General features: G+C 46.7%; 1 protein-coding gene across 2 annotated transcripts in view; it reads right to left on the bottom strand.

Moving 5' to 3' along the window:
• Window positions 1-443: 443 nt before the first annotated feature.
• The window catches only part of CYB5A (cytochrome b5 type A), a 28,791-nt gene continuing 11,017 nt past the window's right edge, over window positions 444-18,217 (bottom strand). For both annotated transcript variants that reach the window (XM_019643367.1, XM_019643368.1), the window contains exons 2-5: window positions 8,093-8,221; window positions 6,179-6,208; window positions 2,460-2,494; window positions 444-815 (exon numbers count right to left, since the gene is read on the bottom strand). In XM_019643367.1, the coding sequence (XP_019498912.1) occupies window positions 734-815; window positions 2,460-2,494; window positions 6,179-6,208; window positions 8,093-8,221 (276 nt within the window). In that variant the 3' untranslated portion in view covers window positions 444-733. The remainder of the gene's footprint in view (window positions 816-2,459; window positions 2,495-6,178; window positions 6,209-8,092; window positions 8,222-18,217) is intronic.

The raw sequence follows: 18,217 nt of genomic DNA, 5'->3' as shown, positions 1-18,217 counted from the left end.
CCCTATGAATGGGGAACTTTTATGACTTTAGAACCTACATAACTGAGATCTTCTTTGGAAAGATATTTTTAAGCTGAGAGAAGAGACAGCTGTAACGTTCTCTCCTGGCTCACAAGTTGGCTATTTTTTTGCTTATGCTTTTTAATCAAAGGAGAGGAGTCTCTTTTCTAGATCCTACAGGCCCCTTTCTCTTTCTTCATCCACTTCGGGTAGGATGATTATTAGAAACCTCTGTGCTATAATTTCTGGGCCCTTCTTAATTTCCTTGAGAAAGAAATTTACATTGCGGACATGGGACACCAGGTTCTTCTCTGGATATCCCCTGCCTCCCATCCTATAGACTATGTAGGCCTGAATGATTAGCCCATTAAATGGCTGCAAAATAATCGGACATTTTAAACGCTCAAGACAATTATATATCAAACAGACAGGCACACATGACATATTTTAAAAGCAAGATATATTTTTGAAAGCTCATGCCTACAATAATTACACAGTCATGGAACATGGAAATGAAGTTGCTGAACCAAAAGGCACCCGCAGAAGTTCAAGAGGAGAGAGAACAGAACAGTTCTTTTTTGGTTTGTTTTGTTTCCAGCACAGGAGGAAAGGGAAAGAGGTGTGTTACAATTACTTTTCAGGGGAAGGTTTCTGTCAGTTGAAGCAGTGAACGTTGGCTTCTTTCCTGCTGGTCCAAAGCAGTCTTTTCTGTCATTGGCCTCTGAGGATGTCCTCAGTCTTCTGCTGTGTAGAGGTGATACATCAAGGCTACGACCAGTGCTGAGATGGCGGGAATCACCCAGTTGGTCCACCAGCTGGAAAGAACAGCAACGATGCTTGCATGGTGTTCGATGCAGGGTTCTAAGAACCCCGCTCCTTCCAATCACCATGAAAATCGCCAAGGCATGTATTTATTACCTCTCTAACCTCTCCGGATGAAAGGGCAACTCTGAGTTGCTAAAAGTGATGCATGCAAGCTGGTATACTGGCAATCAATTGCTCTCTCTTTCTAGCCTTATAAGAAAATGAATGCCGCCCACCCCCACCCAGTCCCACCTAAATCTATTTCTATACAAAGAGCTATGAACCACTCACCCAAAAGATGCTACCTAGGACCACTGACTTATCTAAAGGACGTCAACTCTGGGTTACACAGCACAAGCTCACCAAGGGGAATATTCCTTACAGGTTTTCTTCTAGTTCCATACATTCATTAAGAATTTAGAACAGCAGTAAACTGAGACCCAGAAGACCAAGGTGCTCATTTGGGGAGCGCCATCGGCAAGCTCTACAGGCAAGGGCGAACCCCGTCCCCTGAGCTGTGAAGGTGAGGGCTTTGGACCACAGGATGACTAGGGCTCCTCCCAGCACCACAGCTCAACTGTCTATGATTCTGCTTGGAAAATGTGAGCTCGATGTGTGCACAGTAACACAGCTCAGACACCTCAGCTTGGTCCACAGCCGTAAATCCACAAAGTCCCTAACGGACCAACTGTTCTATTTCACCTACTATCAGTGACAGGCGATGGGCCAAACCAAGGACAGGGCCAGGCAGGTCTTCAATTTAGATCTGAGCCTATGGTTTCTTAGAAAACAGAAATGTATAGGTTTTCGGCTCTGAATAAAGCCCGACAACGCCTATGGACACATTCATGTTCTGTCATGAACTTTCCATCCTTTCATCTTCTGCATGCATCAGCCCATTCAAAAATCAAGTGCAACAGAAAGATTTAAATTGTAAAAGAATCACAAGTTTAATGTTCATCTTGGTGGGGCTTTGGTTTCCACTCTGAAAGGAAACTGACACAACAGTGAAAAACAAAGTGGAGTGCTGCCTGCAGGCAGAGAAGGCCCGGGACACCAGCCGATGGCAGGTTCCACTTGACAGCGTGAAGCAAAATCGGCATAAATGGGTGGTTGTGAGCTTGGGTCCAAACTATACATACATGTTGGCAATGATGCAAGGCAGTATGGTAGACCTGCCAACAACGTTCACATGACCTTAGACTAAATAAGAAACCCAGTCCCTACAATAAGCGATTCCGGCCACCCTGGGATTACTGGGTTCAACGTTAGCGCCAAAGGGAAACTGAGACATGCTTGGGGAGGTGTGATCACCACAACTTCAGAACCTGACCACATATTAGGTGAGGAAGGAAATGAAATGTTTGCCTGGGGATTAACAGGCCGTGCAGGCCACCGGACCTCCCTGGGAGAAAGAAAGGAGGCTCGATTTGTTCCGTCTGTTCCTTAGAGTACATGCAGCTGGAGGGCGACCCGGGGTCATTCTGGAGTGTCCACGGTCAGGGCTGCCTGACAGTTTAGGAGGGAGGGCCCTGAGCAGCCTGGTGTCACTGAGAGGTGTCACCCTCGGAAAGAGAGGCCCTCCGATCTGGGAGAGGCCCCAGGCCAGCTCTGCATCACGCACAGCAGTGCTTTCAATGGAAAGCGCCACATACCTGGAATTAGAGTCCACAGTAGTAATAAGAGTTTCCTGAAACACAAGGGAAAAAGTGAAGTCAGTTAAAGAGAACAGCTGACCAAAAACCTATTGTAAAATAAGATCACAATAGTTTAGTCAATGCATTCTTCAAGAAACATTGAAAGGGAAAATGACATCATAAACTTTTTTTCACTAAAATGCCTAGTTTCACCATTTTTTCAGAAGAAGAAAACTTAAGAATAATCTCTATTTAAATTACTTACGAACATAACCTAGATAATTGGAAAGAAAATGTTAAAAACTAATAGGCGACAGAAAATATCCTGCACTCAATAGGCATCTACATACTTTAACGCATAAAATGGGAGATGTGAGTCACACATCCACACAGCCCATGGGTGCCTGTGGGGAGAGCAGCTTAATCCTTCATGAGCATGAACGAAATCATCAATGAACACATCAGTTATCTCACTCAAACCTCATATGAAGTAAAAATCTACTCCAACTACATTAAAAGGTAAGTCAACCAAGAAGAAAAAAATAAGAACTGCCATTTAAATAACACTCTGGGCAACCTTTCCTGGACTTCTTTAAACTCTGACAAAACAGTTCTAGAAAGACTCGCCAGGCCTTGGGGACTGATTTCACATTGTCACCTGCCCAGAAACCTCCAAACTCCCTCCTCCCCCGCAAGTACGCTGGAGTCTTTCTCAGTTCCCGCCTGTCTGACCTCCCAGCAGATTCTGAGAGAAGTTCTTCCTTTCAGCACCAGGAAAGGCGCTGGAAAAATGCATACTTCTCCCAAACAGCTGAAGGACTAAGGCCTCGTGAAATATAAATGTTTCCAGGCTTGAAAATGTGTTAGGAATCACACTTTGAAATTCCACACCAGCCAAAGTGTTAGTGCCTCAAAGGAAGGCAGCCAAAAAGAAGGCAGCGGTGTCAGTTTTGCGTCTGCAGTTCCCCAAAGCACAGGACAAGGAGCTTTTAGCAAAACCACCCGCGGGTGAGCTGAGGCAACGCTCCACACAGCAAGGCGCCTGGAAGCCCCCAGGAAAGGGCAGAGCAAGCAGAGCAGCCCTGAGACCCACCAACCTGGGGACGTGGCTTTAAGATTCCTGACACAGTGGGAGGAGTGGGGGGGGGAGAAAAAGGAAGGCATTTAGAAGGCAAACTTCACATGTATTATCTTTGTAAGCAATGCTAACGCTTACAGACTACAAAAAGTACTCACAACTACTGCAAGATGATTTTTCACATTTTGAGTATTGTCAATAAAATCAACAAGGATTCTTAGAAGCAGCTGGACTATGCAAAAATGTTATTCAGCTATTAGAAGGAAGACATAATCAGTTCTGAAATGGAAACACAGCAGTTCCCGGACGGTAAGATATTATTGTCACACTAGACAGCTAGACCTGAAAGAGTTAACAGCAGGTGAACATGCATTCGTGATTTCATTATACGGAGCACGTGCACATGCGTTTTACTGCACATGCTGACAGCTCTGCATGGACACTCGGCTGGCCTGGCCTCGTCCGCCCCCACACTGCCTGAGGGCTAATGTTTAAACGCTGCTAGTATGTCATCACCACCAGCAACAACAGTGAACTTTGAGCGATCATGTACATTTTTGATTGCTTATTACCTGTTAGGCTTTAACCCAGAGATGCGGGAGAGTTAAAGCAAGTTGGAATGACCACTTAGCGCTCTGATGAAAAAGGAAATGGTCCTCCTGGTCCAGTGCCCGAAAGGACCTGAGTGGGCATTTGGTGTGTAACTAACCAACATGTTCACAAGGAACAGGGAGGAAAGGCTATGGTGTTAATTACAGGCTTTGCCACCTCTCCACTCCGTGACCTGGAGGGTTCAGTTTCAAGTAGGTTAACAACTAAATCAGTGCATGATGAGCTCTATGCAAAAGCGTGCAAAGCCCATCAAGCTTCGCAAATCCAAGTCATCTCACATGTGAGTTCACCTAACTTAGCCCATTCCTTAATCAGAAGCCTTACCTAAAAATACTACTGACTACTGACAGGGTGATGTCGTGAGAAGTCTAGAGCTTACAGAAGGCTGAATGACTGCAATTGCCAAGCCTGAAGTGGCTGCAGTGTGTGGCTTTGAATAAGGTCAATGCTTGGAACAAGGACTGAGTGTCAGTGTCTTCACCTTCCCTGGGTCCCACAGGGCTACTGTGAGAACCAAACAGTCATACCTACAGCAATACTTTGAAAGCTATGACCAAGAAAACGAGCTGCCATTACTAATATCTTCCATGTAAGAAAATCTGGTAAATATGGATCTGTCTAATTAAAAAATGCATCATTTCTATGTCTACAAATATCTTATTTTGGCAACTTAACATCATGTTTCCCTTTGGGCAGGTTCAAGCTAATAATCTTTGGTGCACCTTACTTCACAATTCAAATACATATTTTAAGCATGAGGCATTTCAAAAATTCAGACCATAGCATATAATGATCAGTCTGAAAATAAACGGATAGTTATACAGACACAGACGACCAAAGAGATGCCAAAGGACATGCTTCTTCTGGTAAACCAGAGCACAACAAAGAGAAATCTGGAAAACTGGTCGTGTACTTTCTTTCACTGTGTTTGCTTACAGCTGCTAAGAAAAAGAGCAAGTTCTCAGTCTACATCCCTCCAGCTCTGCTCTAAAGGAAGCAGAGTCACATATGTGCTAAAACCAAATAAAGGAGAAAATAGTATCTCAAAAGTAAAGCACTTATGGTAGGAGAGCTGAGCCCTACTGAGTGCTTTCTGCTTGGAAAGCATCCTGGTTTGGGATGTGGTTGGACCTATATTAGATCTAAGTTCATGTAATGAGCCCTTGTCAAATCCTTGTTTTACAGCAGCTGAATGATTTGCAGCAAGATTACTCACTACTGACTGCATAACAGGGAAAAATATACTTTTTCCCTGACAGACTTTGGAGAAAAAGCAAAAACTTCATGCATCACAGAATTTTGGCAGTCCAAAAAGTGGCCTCATAAAAGGTGCTAAAGTCCCTATGAACTAACCGCAAGGATTCTGTTTTTTGTTAATTTGTTACGGAGGCGACTCAGAGTCTGAAGTCCTCGTTTTATCTCCCAGAAGCACTGAGATTGACACTGAACTTGAGCCTTCCTTGAACAGGGAAAGGACAGAATACAAACGAGGCTGGTCTGTGCAGAACGGCATCATGTAGACTTTGACTGCACTGTCTTGGGCACTGAGGTAAACGTGAACTTGATGCTCTGTTGGTCCAATCACTCGATTTTGTTATTAATTTAAATAATATTAAATTCACCCAGCAAGTATTTATTGAACATCTACTAAGTCCCAGCGATGTGGAGATGAGGAAGACATGGGCAGTGTCCTCTGCTCAATCGGATTTTAAGTTCTCTGAAAAGAGGGTGTGTGTGAAATCTTTCAGGTCAGAAACACAGTGCTAGTGATAAAAAGTAGCTCTTCCAAAGGTATCCACTGACAATTATGATGAAAAGATTATTGTGTTGAGAGTCTTACCAACAGAACACACAGCTGCCATAATGAAACACAATGACTGGTCTATACAAATGAAGTTTTGCAGAGCCAACAGCTCACATATTCATCTAACCCAGCACGCCTGTGCTGGCCCGTCAGGTCAGCAAAGACCTCTGCCATTCAGTTTGCAGATACGAAAGACAGTGGGATAACAATGGCCACTCAGACAGTTGACATGGTCACACTTACCGCAGGCTTGGTTAACTTTGATCTGTCATCCTGCAAGGAAAAATAAGGCACGTTGTGGAATGAAAAAACATCTACAAAAGTGCTCGCGCTTACTGAGATTTTTTTAAACCACCTTACCATTCAGAAATTAGCATGTTAGGTTCATCTAGGTTGTTAAACACAAAGTTTGATCCATTGGACTTGATTGCAAGCATTAACAGGAGGTTAAGGGCTGAGAGATTTTCTATCCCGACTTCCAATGTTTTGAAATGCATCCATGGAGTCATATTTATGTGTTGATGTGTATTTACACTTATCACACTCGGATTCTGATCTTTATTTCAGGGAGCAACTGAGAGCCAATCAGTTTCTTCCCTTCTATCCTCTCCAATTCCCTTTGAGATGTGTGTGTGTGTGTGTGTGTGTGTGTGTGTGTGTGTGTGTNTGTGTGTGTGTGTGTGTGTGTGTGTATGTGTGTGTACGTGTACGTGTGTGTGTTATTTGTGTGACATCATCAGTGAATTCCTGCAATCTCCCAACTGTAGGTTCATAATCTACTTAAACTTCCGGCTGAGGCAGTCCAAGCTACAGTGCATCTGAAGACTGACCACAAGTGAGGCCAGTAGGCAGGTGAGGCAAACATGCTACCATCATGCCCTACAGACCCACCCGCTCTACCCTCACAAGCTTTAGAATGGAAAGAATGAGGATAAGATGAAACGTTTCAAGGGCAGTCCTCTCAGATTACCGTAAAACTACTTCACGTTGGTGAAGCAGGAATCTGAAGATGACTATATGTGAGTGAATCAACTCTCCAGATAAATGAAACTTATTTTCTCAAAGTACCATCTCCTACCACCAAAAAGAAAAACCTCCTCTCCACTCAATGGAAGCTGCTCTAAAACGGATTTCCCGTCTTCGGACCTTCCATGAAGAGCCTCCTTTACCCTTTCCTCACTCACAGCCGCTACAGGAAGCGTCAATCATGTACAGCAGAGGTCTTCACGTGGGTTCTTGATTCTCAGTGTGCTCACTTGGGTTGAGGCTATTTGCCTGTATTTTCTTGTTAGACAGCCCACTTCTAGCAGCACCTCTGCTGCCTTCCAGCTTACTGGTCATGGCAATGAACCTGAGCTGGGAGAGCATGGCTCTAGCAGAGGCCCAGGTGCTCTCTAGAGGCGGAGAGAACAGCTAACACATGACGATGGGGCCATCCATCTGCCTGGGATGCTGGGAGGGGTCCACTACTTCTTTCCAAGTTTTCAGCTATTTTCCTGATAACTTCAGTTGACAGACTAGCGAAGTTTTATGTGGTCATTTAAAAATGCCACAGAAGGGCCTAAATTCACAGTACAGCCCTGGCTTTATATAAAAGCTAAATTAGGTCAGTGTCTGCCCAAAGTCAGACCATGGGCTGGCACCAATGCTGATGTTCTCGCAAGTCTGGGGTTGAAGTGAGAGGAATAAGGATGATGTGTGGGTTTTACAGAAGGGAGAGTTCATTCATTTAACAGAGCTGATTGTTTTTTAAATTAAAATCATTTTTTAGACTAAAATATTCTCAAACTAATGAAAGTGAAAAGGAGTTTCTTAAGAAAAATATTGTGGTCAACAATGAAAAATCAAGTTATGCTGGTTTATACCCCCCACCTTCTACAATTCGCTACTCCATGACCTTTCAGATCCTAAGACACACTGTCCCCAGGACATGGCCTTGGGGTTAGAGGAATCTGGCTTTAAATTCCAGTGAAAAACACAACCAGGGAAATGCGAAGAAATTTCTGGGCAATCTGTTTATGACAAAAATGGTGTTCTAAAAGCAGGAGGAATTATTTTTGCTTTACTCCTTTCTAAATTTGCAAGTCTACAAATATGAGTAGGGTCAGCCCACAGCCTTAAAGAGAAGTAAGTAACGGCCTCCCAAAAGGCACTTACTGGATGCAGCTCGCCAATGATGTACGTTTTGGACAATTCTCTAGCATCCGTCGAATGCCCGACATCCTCAAAGTTTTCAGTAGCATCACCTCCAGCCTGTTCCCGTAAGACTTCTTCCCCACCAGGATGCTGTTCAAAAAATAGATATTTAAAATAAACAAAAAACCAAAAAACACTTTTTTCCAAGCATATGAGATAAAGGAAGTGGCCAGTTCATTTAATCAACAAGGTTACTACAGAAGTCACAGGTGACAAGGTGTAGATGAAAACACTGCACTCCTGTGTATTCAAAGACCCTTCTCCAACAGTGGAAGGTGTTCGTTTCTCCAGGCTATGAATATGGCATTAGGGGCTGTAGGCAGACATTTTTACCGCTCTGGGAGTGTACTCTTTGCTTTCCTATAAAGCTCTCAAAATGACTCTTCTTAATCTTTACCCAGTCTATTTTCTCTTGAGTTTCATCTCTTTGGCTTCTTAGGTCTAAGTATGGACATATATATATATCACTATACCTTAGATGATAATTCATCTTTAAAAAGCATCCTTTGTGCCAGCCAAGTACAGGCAGGGGACAGACTGTTGGACAGGTAAGTGAGTCGCCTGCCTCTTGCCAAACTGACCTTCTAATAGGAAGACAAAGCAAAGCAAGCAGGTGCTGCCGCAGGAATGAATATTATCACTGATAGGGGACAACACAGGCCAAGAGGAAAGCGCTCAGCTCTACGCAAAGAAGGGGATGGAAAGAGCCTTCTGTATAATCAAAGCATTTCAGTGCTGCCCTAGCTGTTTTAATTGGTAAAACCAAAGATGGTCATGACGCAGGGAGGGAGGGCTGACAAATGGGGCCCAGTCACAGATTTAGGTGAAAAAACCTAGAAATTCTCAGGCAAGGGAAGGCCTTCTCAGTCAATTTTAAAAAGTGCTTGGTTAGGGCCGGCCGAGTGGCGCGATGGTTAAGAACTGGCTTGGGACGCCAGAGGGCCCCAGTTCGGATCCCACCGATGAGGACCAGTGACACTGCCCTCCACAGCTAAGATGCTGAACAACAGCTCAACCTGGAGCTGGACTGCCGTGAGTCACCGGCGACGGCGTAGGCTGCAGCCCCTGTGGCAGTGGGCTGCCATGGGCTACCACCGTATGTAGCCAGCAGCCAGCGTGAGCCGCCAGCAGCTGCAGTGAGCAGCCGTCCAGAAGCCGGCGACTGAACTGCCTCGCCCGGGAAGAGCGCAACGATGGTGCCAACTTGGGCCAGTGAAGCAACGTCCTCCACAACTAGACTGAAGAACAAAAATACAGCAACTTGTCTGTTCCCCTTCCCCCCCAATTCCCCAGCGCTGTTCCCATCCCCCCAATTCCCCAATAAAAATCTTTTAAAAAAAAAGTGCTTCGTTATATCATCCTAAATACTTTTGTGGAGAAAAAAAAGTAAGCCTCAGTATTACATAAAATTCACCCTGCCTTTGAGTCAATCGCCTGTAAGTGTCCAGTAAGTGAACAAAACATTCTCTCTTGCACAATTGACTGTCTTCTCATCTTAATTTCTCCCAATAATGGAAGGCATAAAAGCACATAACATTTTAGAACATAAACAATTATTCTGCTTCGAAACCTGTTTCTCCTCCTCCTTTATTTAAACATATCTTGTGCTAAACAAATTTACTGATTTTTTTTCTCTATTTGTAAAACTGTTCTGTTAGATAAAAAGCAGTTTACAATCCATAGCAAAAACAATATGTCTAGTGGTTATTGCTACATGAACTTGGGAAAATCATGTCACTTCTCTCCCGTAGCTTGGGAGGACATGTGTTGACATATATACATCTGACACATCACATATGACCAATAAATATTATCCAGCACTTGTATTAAATATTTTCCACACTTATTATTCCTCAATATGGCTTTTAAAATGGCTATGCAATGTTACACGGTGTAGGCATTTCCAAACTTATTTAAATGTCCTCAATTGGGGCATTCAGGATATTGAAGTCCACTTCACTAAACCAGGGAAGCACCCTGGAGGTACAGGGAGGTGACAGGCTCACTCCCAAAGCCAACGAAAAGCTTCCTGATACATCGGCAAGGCTATGGCCATGAAAACGCGGTTTGCTGATCTGGGACAGTCTGTTTTGGGTGGGCATGAACTGAGAAGTAACAGAACGACTAGCTCAGCACTCACGAATCATGTAAATTCACAGACTACTGTGTCTTCTGTGTGGGTGGCTTCACTCATGAGTTCCTTAACGTTTGGTTCCTGTGAGTACAGACAAGTCTCCCAGGCAGGGTACATCATTATTTTCCAGTTCCAGCCTACACGTATCTTCAAAAGAACATTTCCCATGAGGCTGAAAACACAGACTGGCCTTTTATAGAGAATTGTAAAATTAGGCAAGTTTTCAAAATATAGAACTGGAGCTTTCAAGTGCGAAAATGGAGACAGTAAATACCTATTACCTAGCTATGATTTAGACCCTGCCTAAGCCATCTGTGAGGCAGTGTTCTAAGGAAAAAAAGAGACAGAGAGAGAGAGATTCTGGGTACACTGGTTTCACTGACCACTATTTAAGAAAAAAAAATGCAGTACAGAATAAATGAATTGATGCTAAGACACTATAGCACTACCTAAGGGTTTTTTTAATAATCAGTAAGAAACACAAAGCCTAAGTTGTTGACTTTTTGAGAACAAAATAATGCAAGTTTTGATAAGACCATGAAAGATACGGGAATGGCTTATTGCAATGCCTGGCATTTTCCTTGAAATGTATTTATGATGTGAGGGGCAAGACGGACAGAGAGAGACACAATGCCAGTTAAATCACAATGGTTTGAAATTTGACAATGATCTTATCACTCTTCTCCCTCTTGCTAGCAAATTCGTGCTGCAGTTTCAATAAGCACACGTCGCATCTTTGGACCAAAGGAAGCGTACTTCCTTGCCTGTCTGCGCACGTTAAGTGACAAAGAGAAACTGGGAACGCTGGTGGAGACGGGGCAGAAATTCTCAGAGAACGTACTGCTGTTTCTGGGGCCGGCTACAGAATTTGGGGTGGCCCAAAGAGAAGGCAGCGCTTTGAAAAAGGAAAGCTGTAGCCAGGTGTATCCTCTGCTTGGCTCAAATGCATTTTTATAAAAATTATCAAAAGAAAGAAAAAGAAAAATCATAGAATAACAGGTGGGCGAAATTATCTAAGGATTTTCTGAAAGGTTTTAGGAAAAAACCAAAATGCCTCCTCACACACAAGCACGATTAGAGGTGACAAAAGGCGAAATTCTCTGAAGGACTCTGCCAAAGTTGCTGGAGTGTGGAGCAGAAATCTGTCCTGACAGCAGCCACTCCTAAGACCTGACTCATGCCACTGGTGCTGGCAGCGGTTGCAGAGCCCAGAAAGACGGGAGGGAACGGCAGGGGTGACAATAAGCAGGACGATGAGAACACAAGCGTGTCCATGGGAGCCGTCCTTCTTACATAGAGGTTCCCATTTCCCCCGAGGAAGGCTTTGTTTGCCATTTGCATCATTAGGGAGCCAAAGGCAGTTCACTGGACACACACACACCGCATGTTGCCACATGCCAGGCTCCGCCGCAAGCAAAGCTCAGGGCTCCTTGCAGCCTCGTAAGGACCCAGCAGGAATCCTCTGTGACTGCACAACTCAGGGAAACTAGCATTCTTGAATGACAGCACGGAGCCCTGAAGAGCACACCACCGAGGAGTCAGGGATGGCCTCGCTGAGCTGAGATACAGAGCGGGAGTTGATCAGCCAGGAGCAGGGACGGGGTGTCTGGAGGTCCCACAGACAGAGTGGGAGTGCGGTGGGTTCAGGAATAGGGAGGGAGAAAGGGCAAGCTGGAGAGGGCAGCGCGGGCCACTCAGGGCTGAAGGCCTCGTCAGTGATTTCCGTCTCTATCCTGAGAGCAATGAGAACCGAGAGGATCGGAGCAGGGAAAGTGACAAAATCAGATTTAGTTTAAAACTATCACTCGGTCTTCGGTGTGGACAGCAGCTATCCGGGCAGAAGAGGGTTCGGAAAGACCTCTGCTAAAGCCACTGCGGTAAGCTAATCTAGGGAAGAGGCGACGGCAGCGGGTGTGGCGGTGACAGGGTGGGTGAGTGAGAGGCAGAACACATGGTAGCACTTCCTGTCAAGTGAAGATGGTGGATGGGAGACAGGCTGCGTCCCGCTGACACACAGCCTGGCTTGCACAATTGATGGGGGGCAGCATCGTGGAAAGAGGCCAGGTGTGGGGACAGACAGCTCGCTGCAGTACCCCCACACTCAGTGTGTCCACGTGTCTGCTGAGCCAGTAATTCGCCATGTGTGACTGCGAAATCTCCCTAAGTTCCCCGGACATCCCTTCCTTGGACAGCAGATGCTCCCTGGAAACAAACCAGGGAACGCCAATAAAATAGCCGGAGACAGCTTACTCTTTGCATCTCTACTTTAACGGTTCTTTACAGGAAAATAAATGGGAACTATATTTGAAAAGAGAGAAGGCTGGCACAGTCCATACACAGAAGACATTAACTACCACGACACCTACCCACCCCTACGGGCACGCCGGGAGACACGGTTAACTCCGGCGGGAGAAACAGTAGTGCCGGCCACCAGGTCCTGGAATCATCTAAGTGCGCAGGGCTCGCGGCGTACGCGCCCTCAGCAGTGTTGGCACAGTGGGTCTCTGCTTCTTGAACACGTTCTTCCCATGGCTCCTGGGACAACAGGCTCTCTCTTGCTTTCCCTTCAACCTGCTGACCACTCCTTCCCAACCTCCTGTCTCTCCAAGCGTCCGCACAGGCGCACCCCAGGGCCCAGCCCTTGGCGCTGTCCACTCCCTATCTGCACTGGCTCTCCCGGTGGTCCAGCCGAGGCTCCGAACCACAGCGTGTTGTCCAATGACTGCAGTGGAATAATGACCCCTCTGACGTCCTCTGGGCCCCAGACAATACCTGACACGTTCACACAATGTCTAGTCTAATGCTGTGGCCAAAAACTGGAAGTCAAACTTTAATCCTCTTTCCTTCTCACTCCAATCCATCAGCAAATCCAATTTCAAAACATATCCTAGGGCCGGCCAAGTGGCGTGTTGGTTAAGAGTTGGCTTGGGACGCCAGCTCTGAGCAGCAGGGCCCTGGTTCGGATCCCACATGAGGGTCAGTGATGCTGCGCCCTCTACAGATAAGATGGTGTGAACAACAGCTCAACCTGGAGCTGGGCTGCCGTGAGTCGCCAGTGAGGGTGTGGGCTGCAGTGGGGCTGGCCAGCAGCAGGCATGAGCTTTCATGAGCTGCTGTGAGCAGCTGTCTAATGGCCGGCGAGCAACTGCCTCACCCGGGAAAAGAGCAATGATAATACCAACATGGGCCAGTGAAGCGACGTCCTCCACAACTAGACTGAAGAACAAAAGGGCAGCAACTTGTCTGTTCCCCTCCCGTAATTCCCCAATAAAATCTTTAAAAAAAAAAAAATATCCCAAATCCACCTGCCTCCGTGCTTCCTCCTCAGACCAAGCCCCCAACATCCCCTCCATGGACAGCGACAACCATCTCCTGACTGGTCTCCCGCTTCCTCTTGTGCCTTCCCACAGTCAGCTCCCCTGACATCGTCCTGCCACGAGGACTTTTAGAAGGTGACAGTAATCCAGGAAAGGGTTTACATTAGCTTAGCCCAGGGTGGTTGGTAGCAGTGTGGGGGAAGGGAGGCAAAACGTAGAAAAGAAAACCAGACCTGCTTTAGTGACACAGCAAAGGTGGCGGGTTCCCCTGCAAATATCCAGCACCTCCCCGTTTCCTCCAAGAGCCCCACGGCATGGGCCCCACCTGAGTCCTTGATCACTCAGCTCTCGCCAGCCTTCCCACAGGCCCTCAAACTTGCCAAACTCGGTTCCCATCTCAGAAGCCTCAGCTGCATCTGCTGGGACCGCCCTCCTCCCATCCAACCCCTCATCCATACCCTGAAGAATGTCAGCTTTTCGGAGCCCTTCGCTGATTCCTCGTCTCAGAGAGCCTGCCCTGCACCCCCACACCGCGGTCTGTACCCGCTTCCTGTCGCACTTTCTTTCTCCGCACTTGTTACTACCTACAGTTACATTTGTATCGATGTATTGCTAAGAGTTGTCTGTCTCGCCCATCACTGTTGCTCCAGTACCTAGTTCAACGCCTGGCACGTGGCAGATACAAAGAAATATTTGTAAGTAATTTTTGGACAACAAAATGAGGTAAGCACAGATTATTACACATTGGTTTTCAAACTATTATATAGAGCCCGTGAAGTAGCTGATGACAACCTTCTCATTCCCGACATTATACTTCACACCACTCTCCTTTCCCTGAACTGTAATAGTTCTCACCAGAGACCACACAATTTCATATTTAATTGCTGTCTAATCCATCTGATCAAAATGTGTATTGTGCGCTACGTGTAAGGCATCGTGTGGGACACACAAAAGGACATGAAAATTCAATGTGACCTGATCCTGAAGACGCCAGCAATAATGTGAGGACAAAGGAAAACGCAGGCATGACCTTCGGCCCTCGCTGATATGCCTCACAGTTCTGATGATTCATGAATTTCCCAACAGGCCCTACACGCGGAGTCACAAGTGACAGCACTGAAGCATGAATTTGAATCACTTTCCCTGAGAGGCAGGAGGCAATGAGTCACTTAGCTATCAAGCGTAGCCACGGACAATATAAGACTTCTTCGAGAGAGACAACCTAGGTGAAAGCTGAAAAGGCATTCCATTTGCAGCGAAAGATAAGTACAATTATCATCCATGTGTGCATGTACACACACACACACACACACACACACACACACACACACACACCCTGTGCGTGTAAGTAAGGGTGAGCTTGGCACACTTGCTCAGATGTGTGGTGTGATAATAACAGCAGCAGGGGCGGCAGGTGAGCCCGCCTCCCGGCGAGGTGAGCAATCTCACAGGAGCCTGTCAGCGCCAGAACAAACTGCCCTGGAGGCAAATGCCTTTGGCCACCGACTCATCCAAGGAGAAGGCAACATAAAGCTGAGCATGGCCAAGGACCGAACAGCCCTGCGCTGTGACGACGTGGTAGGTTTTAGGCTCAAGTCTTAACTGCTTTACCACTTTGCCAACCCTGGGGCATAAAAATGGGTAAGGATGCCAAGGTCCTGTCGGTATAATGACAATGCAATAAAGCCTTACATGACACCATTAATTTCCACTTATTTCTATTAATTTAACAGAAAGTAACAGTTTTATGGTTTTTGTCTTCCTTTCACAATCACTAGAGATCTAAAGTGGTCTCCTAAGTTTTGTCAGTTACACTTGATTTAATGTGAGAAACACAGTTGTATAATAATCGTACTTGTGAATTTGAGGATTTATCAAATTTAAGGATCTGCCAAATCCATACAAACATGAGAGAACTACAAATGAGGCAGAAAACAAAAAGTGATAAATGAGTATCAATAAATTCAAAGGAAGGATAGGTCCTTCCATTGACGGACAGGCAGCTGAGGCAGATGTCACTGACACATCTCAACGTGCCCAGCGCCTGACAGGTGGGGACAGCGAGGCCCCCCCAGCCCCCAGCAGTTGCTCATTCCAATTAACGGCATCACTGAGCTTGCGTGGTGTTCAATGATCTAAAAGGTATACTATGTATTAAAAAAAAAGCTCAAAAAAAGCAGAGGATATTACAAACTGGATAAGTTTTTCTTCACTGGACACAAAATACCCATAATGCATCAGGCAATATGGACAGCCTTTTGGACAACGCTCACAAACAGGACAGGCCCCAGGGACTGTCACTCGTCTGTAACTGACAGTGCCACGGTCTTCACATCCATTAAACTCTTATCTCCCGATGAGATGAGCACGCAAACTGGTGGGTTTCGTCAAGTGGATGCCTGCCCTCCGCCCCGTGTGTGTGGGCCTGAGAAGAACACGAGGCAGAGGAAGGAGACATCAGCCCCTCGGTCCTGCCTTGCTGACCGCTGACCCGGCGGAGACAGAGCAGCCCGTCTTCTCCTGCCCCTCAGCGGCATTTACACCAATGGCTGCCCCGGTCCTCAGGCCCACGGGCCGGGACTGAACTACAGCAGCAGCTTGCCTGGGGCAGAGCGCAGGAGGCACACCTTGGGACTCTAGGCCTTCCTCATAATCAACCTCTTCCAATCTGTATATCGTGTGTGTGTGGTGTGTGTGTGTGTGTGTGCGTGAGGTGTGTGTGTGTGCGTGCATGTGTATGCATGAGGGGTGTGTGTGGTGTGTGCGTGTGTGCGTGAGGTGTGTGTGTGCGCGCGTGATGTGTGTGGGGGTTGTGTGTGTGTGGTGTGTGCGCGTGAGGGGGTGTGTGTGCGTGAGGTGTGTGTGTGTGGTGTGTGCGTGCATGTGTGTGCATGTGTGAGATGTGTGTGTGCGCGTGTGTATGTGTGGTATGCATGTGTGCGTGTGTGTGTGTGTGATGGGGGGCAGGGGAGGGGGGTCTTTTAAATCTTTCCTAGTCGGTGAGGCTCAGGAAGACAAGGCATATAACAAAGTTTCTTGGGGACTAGAAGAAGTGAGAGAGATTACTAAACTCCCCAAAGGGAAATGTATGAAGAAAAACTTTATTTTTAAGGCATTCTATCTGAAGTCACTTATGTTCAGAAACATAAAAATGGTCATTTAATTTGCATGTTCCAAAAAAGGGGGAGGTTGGTCAGAAACTGCGGTTCTGGTCCTGTTTCCTTCATGAAATGTCAGTGTGACTTTGGGCTTAATTTTTCTGAGTCCCAGTTTCTCCACCTGGGAATTTAAGGATGCTGGGTCTCTGAAGTTTCTTTTCAACTTTGAACTTGCAGGATTTTAACCTTCAGCCGACGCTGTGGAGCCGAGCTCTCCAGCTGAGTTTATGCTGTGGTTGCCAGGCCCACAGATAAGGGGGCGGATGGCAGAACCCCCACACACACACCACACACACAGGGCTCTGACTGGCTACAGGCTGACCCTGTAAAACACCCAGGAGGGTGTGCAGAACTGCACCACAATGTCACTATACGCAGCCAAGTCAGTCCCTCCAAGTGCTCGTGGAAGCCAAGCAAAAACTAACGACAACAATAAACAACCCTTTCCACTTGAATGTAATGTTATATGGACCCAAAGTCCACCAGTCCTGGAGTTTAAAACACAATCTTTCAATCCAAACACTTAGCACTGCCAAAAAAGGTGGAGTAAACGGATTGTCCATAAACAATGACTAGGCAAAAAAAAAGGTCTGTGAAGAGATTATCCGCAATAGTTAAGCCCAAGAGAACAACTAAGACTTTGGAGAGCAAAGGATTTGTGAAGATTTAGAGCAAAGGCAGCCTGGCTAGGCGTTTCCCGTCATCTCCAGAAGCTGCTTCTCAGAGGAGGCCTGGGGAGCTGCTTGGGCCCCTCAGGCTTCTGGGTTGCGGGGCTCCCACTGTGGACTCCTAGAGCAGCCAGCCCCACGTCTGCACTGCCTGGGGCTGATCGTGGTCCTCGCTGAGTCCCCGAAGCCGGGGACAAGGCTGACAAGCACCACCTGAACTGCTCTCCTGGTTTCGCTCTGAAGGTCACAGGATGAAACTACAACAAGGCCTGTCCAAGCATTGGCCCAGCGAGCTTAGGAGCCCCATCCACCCACTGCAGTACTGCTAAGTGCCATGCCTGGCTCTGCTGTTGTCACCAGGATGGGGCAGGCCCGGCCCCAGCCTCCGAGGGTGACAGTCTAGTGAGCAAAGGGACATGCAGACAAGAAACACTGAACACCATAGTCCAGGTGTATGAGCCAGCACAAAAGACCGCCGAGAAGGGGCCAGAGAGGGGCGGCTTGGCCCGGTTGGAAAGGGTGAGCGAGCCAGACATTCTAAGACAGGAAAAGGCATCGCAAAGGCCTACAGGCAGAAACTGGCCCCTGGGAGGGGCTACAGGCTCTGTAAATAGGCGGGTCTCACAGGCATCAAAAGTCACGTTTAACTCAGTGTTAACAGATTGCAGGGAGGTGATTAAAAAGGAGAGGAAGCACATATCACCTCCCAGCTACTTATCTGAATGTTAAGTCAGGCCCTCCTGATTCGGGGATTTGGCCCCCACTCATTGCAACCCCCTCCACCTTGGTGACACCTGCCTGACCACCTC

Source organism: Hipposideros armiger, unplaced genomic scaffold (assembly GCF_001890085.2).
Source record: "Hipposideros armiger isolate ML-2016 unplaced genomic scaffold, ASM189008v1 scaffold_77, whole genome shotgun sequence".
In the NCBI taxonomy this organism is placed as follows: Eukaryota; Metazoa; Chordata; class Mammalia; order Chiroptera; family Hipposideridae; genus Hipposideros; species Hipposideros armiger.
The sequence above is the reverse complement of the archived record's forward strand: the minus strand, read 5'-3'. Positions and strand labels throughout refer to the sequence as shown.